Source organism: Lactuca serriola, chromosome 1, assembly GCF_051521515.1.
Source record: "Lactuca serriola cultivar US96UC23 chromosome 1, Lser_US96UC23_V15, whole genome shotgun sequence".
NCBI classification, from domain to species: domain Eukaryota; kingdom Viridiplantae; phylum Streptophyta; class Magnoliopsida; order Asterales; family Asteraceae; genus Lactuca; species Lactuca serriola.
In genome coordinates, this window is record NC_136408.1 from 26,741,049 (window position 1) to 26,750,147 (window position 9,099).

Sequence of the window (9,099 nt, forward strand, 5' to 3'; positions counted from 1 at the left end):
TTTGGTAGCCGCAAATGACAGCCTTAAGGGCCTTTAAATAGGTCCCAAACCCAGGAAATTAGGGTTTCATTAAACAGCGTGGACTCGCCGAGTCCACCCATGAACTCGCCAAATCCGACTGTGAACCCGGATACGAATCCGCGACCATACTCGGCGAGTTTAAACACCAACTCGCCGAGTCTCCTCACAACTTCCGAAAATAAAAGAATAAAATATTATACCTGGGAATCTGGATGTTACATGTTACACCAACATGATATGTTATTTAGACATTAAGCGGTTACGCCAAACTGCTTGCTAGCACGTGTCAAGGTCGCCTAGCCCTCGCTTGCGCCAATGACTCAAAATTAGAGACTAGCCAACTACATGGCAGAAGGAGAGAGAAAGTTAAATGGTGGGTTTTAAATTTGATTTACTGATTTTTTTTTTCTAAAATAAATCTATTAATATAACACATCATCACTTGCTATTTTTTTAGAACATGGATACTATTATTCCCTCCAGACTCTACGTGACTTAAAAAGACCTGATGTAAACTATATATATATATATATATATATATATATATATATATATATATATATATATATATATATATATATATAAGGGTTATTGCGAAAATACAAATAATTTGCGAAAACATGAAAACAAGAAAAATCAATGATATTGTGTCACCTCAACATTATATTTTGGAAAATAATTCATCTAAACTTTGAAATACATGATGATAATCAATGATAACTGAGAAATTATTTCATATTAGCAAATTATGATTTTTAACATTTTTATTATGAAAACATGAATTTAAAAATGATTAAGAACGTGAAAAAAAAATTATTAAAACCGTCTTTAAATCTATATTACTATAACACCATCTCATTTAAACTTACTATCTTTAATTTATTTCTAATAAATTTTTTTTATAGTATATGTGTTTGATTTTCATAAGATAAAATTTGTTTTCGTGTTTTCGCAAGATATTTATATTTTCGTATGAACCTACTTTTCACTCTCTCTCTCTCTCTGTATATATATATATATATATATATATATATATATATATATATATATATATATATATATATATATATATATACTAGTTTATAACCCGTGGGAACCACGGTTATAAAATTAATCAAACTTTTATAGTAAACTCAAAATTATTAATCAGTTATTTTAAATAAATTATTAATTTAAAAGATATTTTTATTAGTTATATGAAATTATAATCGTTGATTCAAATAAATATGTAAAATTGATTTTTAATATATATTAGATATTTTTATTTGTGAATTAATGAAACAGTAATATAAAATTTAAAATTTAAAACAGAGAATAAATACATTGACAAATAGCATTATATTAATGAGGATGTGTAATAAACTTAAAATGGAGAACTAATAGATTGACAAGTGACAACACATTAATTAAGATGTCTAATATTGTGACACATGACAAAAATACTACTCTTTTATTAGTATATATATATATATATATATATATATATATATATATATATATATATATATATATATATATATATATATATATATAAATTGTGAAAATATCGATTATTGAAATATTTGAAGCTTATTTATTTATGTGCTTATTTTGTTCCAAATATTAAATGCCTTAATCTGTTTAAAGAATTGTCATTGTTTTGTTACTCACAATTTCAAGAATGCAAAAATGCCCAATAAAAGATGGAGCCAATTTAAGGAAAAGGGGGAAATGGTTGGGATTATTTAGTCAAATTATGCTAGCTGAAGCTTTATTTTCATGGAGAATAACATTATTCAACCTTGAAAAGATGTTTTTTATGGCAAAATAAAGTTGCTTTTGCTTTGCACATTTTTGCCCGCCAGGCACGAAATGGACCTGAACTCTAATTGTAATGTATAAAATATGCATGTGATTAAAAGACCATTAAAATTGGCTTTGCGAATTCCCAGTTTATGACACTTTTTTGATGAACTTGTCGAGGATTTTGCACGATGGGTGTATAAAGAATAGAAAAGGGATCCAAAGAGACAATATATACAAAAGATCTTTTTCTTTCTTAATCTTTGTTGGTCAGAAGTTGGAGAAGAAGCAACACATGTAAATATTCGGAAGAAGTTTTGTAATGTTCGATAACGTAAAACCAGTATAAAAATCGTTATTTAATGTACGTTTTTATAAACAAATTGTATACGACAATACGTACATTAATCGGAAACCTTGAATCCATTTCAGATAGACAAAAGTAAGTGTGTGATTGATTGGAACGTTTCAAACCCAACATTTTAGACTATTTTTTCTCCCATACTTCACTTTCATCGAACAACTCAAACTGCCTTTTTCTCTTACTTCTTTCTAAAATCGTTTTTGTTTTCCTCTCTTTGTCTTCTTTATACACATGGCATGAATCATAGATCTCTTCAGCAAAAACAATTATAATAAAATGACAATAACTAATGGAAAAAAAATAGTAAATCAATTTACTTATAAGTGATAACAATAGTTTATTAAACATAAATCAACCTTAATCACAAAGATATGATGATTATGATGACTCCCTTTTTCTTTTCTTTCCCTTTTTCTGGATCATGCTCCATGCTACTTCTCTAAGTCAAATGATTTTAATCTTGAAAATAGATTTGATGATGATTCAAGTGTTCAAATATTCAACCATCATGACTCTCTACTTTTATACTAAAACTACGCATATAAAATGAAATAATTCAAAAATATGATCCAGGGTTCAAAATGTAATTTGACCTTGATGGAGACGTACATGGGTTGTACAGTACGTATAATAACCATTAATGCACTGAACACAAGCATTTGTCTTATGAGAAGTCTCATGAACTTCTCCCTTCTACCCTTCTGCACAGAAGGCATCACTGAAAGGCACCTCTCATCTCATTTCTAGGGCATTAATGAGACTGAACTGAAACTTTCAGATATTAAAACAAAATTCCCAGAAAGAAATGCTATAAAGAACAAGGGGTTGATAATCGAGCCCAATAATTATTGCCCCCACATTCCCACTGCATAATACGATCATTATCGGATAAACCTCAAAAAGAGAAAATAATATGTTGAAATCATGGCCCTTGGTACTATTGAGTTACTTGTAGATTCGTTTTGTGATCATACTAGCTCATTCATTAATTTCCATGGCGACTCTTGAAACTTTATATTTACATCTGATCCGGTCCACACAAAAACACACTCACCCACCCATACAGATCTCAAAAAACTAAATCGTGCCAAATGAAATTGTTTAGTAAGAAAAATTAAATACTCGACTAAACTCGATAATGAATTCTCTCTGAGAGGGAGAAAGATTGTTAACAGGGAGATGGAGGCATAAGATTTAACCCTAAATCATCATTTTCGAGAACCAACCTTGGCTTATGAGTCTCCACCATTGTATTATTACTCCCATACTCAGGATGCAATCTCTTCTTCGACAACAATGGAACTCCAAAAAGCTTTGTTCTACTAACGTTAACGCTATCATCCACAACAACGTTATTCACTGTCGAAGCATGAAGCGGTTGTGATTTATTACCCACATTCATAAACGATGCTTGCTGCTGTTGTTTTTGCATTAGTAATTGGCCATTCATGTTTGAATGATTTGAAGATACAAGAAGTGATGAAGGGTATGAGTTACTTGGAGCCACCGGCTTCACATGGTTTTGTACGAAGTAAATTATATCATTGTAAAGCTTCCTCATATGCGCCAACTCCGACATCAACATGTTATTGCTTCGCCGCAACCGTTCATTATCCTCCGACAACGCCGTCACGGAGTTGCCTCCTCTACCACTGCTAATGCTGTGGTTACCGTTATGAAAGATCCCAAGCATACCAGCTGTTGTGGTGGTGGCGGTGGTGGTGGGGGAAGAGAGAGGTGGTGAGTTATCACAGTATAAATGCTCATCGGAGTCTGGTGGGGAGATACTCCGTGTAGACGTTGGGTAAGCAAAGAACCCATTGCCTCCTTGTAGACCACCGCCACCGCCAAGGCCGGTGAAGTGATGAGGGTGGTGGTGGTGGTTAAGTGTGACTTGTGGTTGTGATGTTTTCCGGCGGTGGATCTCGCACAGCAAATGCTTCTCTCCTTTCTTGAAGAACTCGTTCGCAAACTCCCATCTATCCGGTACTATTTTCCTAAAACCCTAATAAAACGAAACACAAAAAAACAACCGAAAGTAAGTATCATGATTTACAATAAAGAATCAAAACAAAAAGAATCGAGTAGTAGTACTGATCTATCATAAGTGTTCCACTTACATAGGTGTTAAGCTGGCGCACAAACGACGAAAAGTTGTTGTGTTTGAAGTAGTTCGGAAGTAGATCACGTGCAAATTCCGGTGGGCGCCAGACGACGAAGGTGGTGTCATCTTCACCCCACGAGACGATATGGTCGGTCGTCGGATCATCAACCAGTTGGTATGTCTTAGTGAGAAAAGGAGCAGGAACCGCTTTGTGGGAGTCTAACGATAACAGCATCCCTCCATCACATGAGTTATCTAACATCATCGCCATGAAAATCACTTTCTTTCTTCTCTTTATATCAACAAATCTTCTTCGATTCTTCTTGTTTAAGGATTCTAGAGAGAGAGAGAGAGAGAGAGAGAGAGAGAGAGAGTGTGTGTGTGTGTGTGGGGGTGAGAGGGGGGTTGGTGGAGATATATGGGAATGTAAAAATCTTTAAGTCTAATCCTCCAACTATTATATTACTCCAAAAAAGAGAAAGAGAGAGAGATGAAGCCAGAAGGGCAGGGGCAGCCTCGATTATGTAGAGAGGAAGGAGAGAATATGTGTCTGAGTGTCTGGTCTGGGACTGTGAAATAAGAGCCTTTCAAGACAAACCCGTGACACGCTCTTTCTTTCTTTCTCTCTCTCTCTCTCACACACAGTTACACATTTGTACACACATTGTCTTCTGAATGTATTTATTTACAGTAGCAAACCAAGCAAGTGAATACTGGTTGCATTAATGAGAAGGTGAAGGAAATGAGATCGGCGATAACAACTTGATTGTTGGACTGATTGAACGACTACTACCCGATGATACGTTTCAGAGCATGGAAAGCACACGACTAGTTCACAAAAAGGTCTTGATCGACGTCTTGCAAAAAAATATCATTTTTTAAGGATCTTATTTCAAAATGTCCCTGATTTTTGTAATTTCTTTCTATAGTTTTTAGTATGAGTTAAATAAATCATAGATTTCTTATAATCAAATACTATCTTAGATGAAATCGAAAATTTCGAATTTTTGGAGTGATGAAGTTTGACGGTGTCAACCCTATTTAACATGGTGGTACTGTTATTTATTATGGTCTTTTTTGGGCAATAAATATCATTTCCATATTTGTACATATATTTATGACTCATTTCTTGCACTTACATATTAGTCATTTTGACTAGTCAATCCTCAGATTATACCATCTATTATTATGTAAAAAGGGGTCCTCTTATTTTGAAACGAATGGAAGGCTATGTACAGTAATTGTACCAAACATAATAAGTGACAAAAACATTTATTATCATGTTATAAATACAAAAAAAGTAAGACATGGATACCGGAAATTAACTTTGTTTAGAACTTAATAAGTTAATCATCTTTGAAAATATTTATTTTAAGTACATTCTACGAAAAAAAAAAATCCTCGTGAATATTAGTATATGATCGATTAAGTGTTAACGTAGATTGCTGGGGCGCACCAATACCCTCAATCCACTAGCTTTGTAAAGTCTAATAATGATGGATGCATGCCTTGTTCTATTAATCTATTGATATCTATCCGTTGTGTGATATTGTGTTCAAAAGTGTTGAAATATTGTTTTAATCTATTGGAATAATTCAAAACTATCGTATATGATAATACTCAAGCTCTCAGCACAACTCTTCTAACAATCAATGTGCATTTGGAACATGGATAAGAACATATACATGCCTAAGTTACTAATACTCAAATTAGTTACGTCATAACTTTAAAACCTCTAAATGTTAACTATGTATAATCATCCGATCAACATTCTACTAGGCCGGCACTAGATGACCATTGACAAACTTTGAAGAGTATATCTTGAAAAGATCTCCAATCTTATCATATACACATACAGTAAGCAACAACAGATCTATGGCTTTTTGGGAAACCACATTTGGGGAGTATAGATGGCACACATAGAACTGGTAAGCAACATGTTTCATGTGGTGTTGTTTTCATTCGTATATTAATTGAACTATTATTTAAAGAAATTAAAAAAATAAAAATAATCTTTTTTTTCCCTTCTAGGAAAACCGACGGACATGAACTTATTTTTTTTGAAACCGGCAGAATTTATTAAAAGCACGGCCTAAAGGAAAAAGACAGGACACAAAAGAAAAAACAAAAACAAAACTTACAAAATGTCAAAAGGGGAACAAACCCAACAATCCCATCTACAATTTCCAAAATTATCCCTATATTTCAGCCAACTAAAAACCATAGAAATTACATTATCCGCCAATTTTGAAGAGTTCACTTGGATTTTGTTAAACCAAACATCGTTCCTTGCTTTCCACATAGACCATAGAAACCCATAGCAGATAGTAATAAATATTTTCCTCTTTTTTGGACAGTTCCCCCATGAGGCAGCAAAATTAACAAAATCTGAAATCGAAAGGAACCTTTGAATAGAAACGTCACACCAATTGAAAATCCAGCTTAGAGAATCAAAAGCAATCGGACAGTCCAAGAGAATATGATCCGCAGTGTCCACACCACTAAAGCACATTTGACAGGAAATAGAAGACATGTTGATACCTCTCCTGGAAAGAGCTATTGCAGTAGGAATACGCCCCATACAAGCCCTCCAAACAAAGCTAATGCACTTGATAGGAACTAAGTGAAGCCAAACCGTGGGGTTATTTATCGGGGTAGTCAATTTACTGTCAATGAGAGCCCTAAGATCGCAAACACAGAAAAAACCATCATCAGTTAACCTTGATCTCCAAGTGTCGGGCCCATTGGATCTAACAACCATCCTTGTAACATCCAAAATAGATTTCAATTTCAACAACTCTTGAGAATTGTTGGGTTTCCGCTTCCAAGCCCACGAGAAAACGCCATTCACCCATCTGTCACCTAAAAGACAACTTTTCCTCTTGTCTAACGCATATAAAGAAGGGAATTTCACTGCCAAAGTCCCGTTCTTTAGCCAATCATCTAGCCAAAACAAAATTTTCTTCCCGTCCCCAACCTGAAATTCAAAAATATCTGAAACATCAATATCAATATTGCCAAGTGTCGAGAAGACATTGACAATACTACTCCAAGTGCCCGGGAGAGATTTTTTAGCCCAAGAGTGAATAGGTTTCCTTTCACATCTATGAATACTACTAATCACTCGCCTCCAAAGAGAGTCATTTTCCGTTTTAAACCTCCATATCCATTTTGTCAGGAGGGCCCAGTTAAGCGAGGCCAAGGATCCGACCCCGAGACCACCGAACGATTTTGGCCAAAGCACCACCTTCCAAGCGACCCAATTGATTTTTTGTTTTTCTTCACTTCCTCCCCATAAGAACCGTCTTCTCAGTTTCTCGAGGTTATCAATAATGGAAATCGGAGCTTTAAAAATGGAAAAATAAAAAAGAGGGAGACTACCCAACACAGCTTTAACCAAAGTTAGGCGACCGCCAAAGGATAAAGTTTTAGCTTTCCATAGAGAAATTTTATTTTGAAAACAATCAATGACGGGTTGCCAGCTCCTTTTTTGGGACGTATTTGCTCCGACAGGGACTCCAAGATATTTAAAAGGAAGAGAGGCTGCCTCACAACCGAGAATTCTAGCGCAACTAGTAATTTCATTCTCCATCACTCCAATGCCATAAACTTTGGATTTGTGAAAATTAACTTTGAGCCCCGAAGATGCATGAAAGCATCTCAAAATTCTTGCCAAGTTTATGAAGTTGGAGCTTGTCCAATCTCCAATAAACATGGCGTCATCGGCGTAAAACAAATGAGAAATCGTAGGGCCTCTGTTAGGCATTTCAGCCCCATGAAATAAAGAATGGTTGCAGGTCGAATGCATGGCAACATTTAATCCTACCATAGCAATTATAAACAAGAAAGAAGATAGAGGATCCCTTTGCCGAACCCCTTTGGTAATAGGAAACTCTTTCGTGGCGGAGCCATTAAGGAGAATAGATACCCGAGAAGACGAGTGTTAAATCCTCAATGATTTATCAATGATTTCACCATTTTTAACATAGAAGTAAACTTGATAAATAATAACAAGTTGAGTGTTAAATCCTTGTTTACAAGCTTAAAAATTTCAATTTAAAGCATGGAATTCTTATTATAGTGATTTGTAAGATGATGAATTAAACCCAAATTTAGGTAACCGGTTAGAAACATAGAAGTAAGCTTGTATACTTACTAATTGAAATTAAGTTCTAATGGATAGAATTGAAATAGACAAACTTATAAGTTCAAGTGCAAGCCATGCAAAGGATAAGTTATTAATATAGATTATTAAGGATGACTATGAAGCTATAAAGATACTAGAGAGATAATAGTATTGTTAAATTTTGATGTTCAAGCCTATCTTTGTTATTTCTAACATCTTAGGAAGAAAAAGGTGATAAGGAACTCTAACCATTAGGAAATTATCTTCAGATAAGTATTTGGGGTTTTAGGTTAAAATTATATTATACATGCGGAACTCCATTTAATTCTTAAGGGTATATGTAATCTAAATGGATAAATGTCTTTTCTCATTTAACTTCAACATACTTATGAAACAAAAAACTAGAAAACCCTATCATAATCGAAATATGAGTAGAACCACATACCTTTGCTTGATTCAAAACAAGCTAATAAAAACCTTTGTAGTCTCCTTTAAAAATGTAACATCCTGAAATCCAGGTAAAGCTATTTAACCCTTCCATTTTGTCAAGTTGTCATGATTGGTCCCTTGAGAGAGTTCTTGTAGCAAATCAGTACGCTGGGCGTACTGAGGAGTACGCTGCGCGTACTCATGCGCTTAATTTGGATGCGGACTCGCCTGGGTACGCTGGGCGTACCCAGGGTTGCTAAGGCTCATTTCTCA

The 9,099-nt window shown here is 34.5% G+C and overlaps 1 protein-coding gene across 1 annotated transcript; it reads right to left on the reverse strand.

Moving 5' to 3' along the window:
- Positions 1-3,148: 3,148 nt before the first annotated feature.
- On the reverse strand, positions 3,149-4,849 carry LOC145078976 (heat stress transcription factor B-4-like). The gene is made up of 2 exons (XM_079023084.1): positions 4,288-4,849; positions 3,149-4,172 (listed from the first exon to the last, which is right to left on the reverse strand). Exons 1-2 carry the CDS (start codon positions 4,540-4,542, stop codon positions 3,336-3,338), a joined length of 1,092 nt encoding a protein of 363 aa, XP_078879210.1. The 5' UTR covers positions 4,543-4,849; the 3' UTR covers positions 3,149-3,335.
- Between the last annotated feature and the right edge of the window lie 4,250 nt (positions 4,850-9,099).

Bases quoted from the DNA above. Each gene is read 5' to 3' on its own strand.
- LOC145078976 (XM_079023084.1), bottom strand. From the start codon at position 4,542: ATGGCGATGATGTTAGATAACTCATGTGATGGAGGGATGCTGTTATCG. The intron at 4,173-4,287 runs GTAAGTGGAACA...TCGTTTTATTAG, and splicing joins TGCGCCAGCTTAACACCTAT to GGTTTTAGGAAAATAGTACC.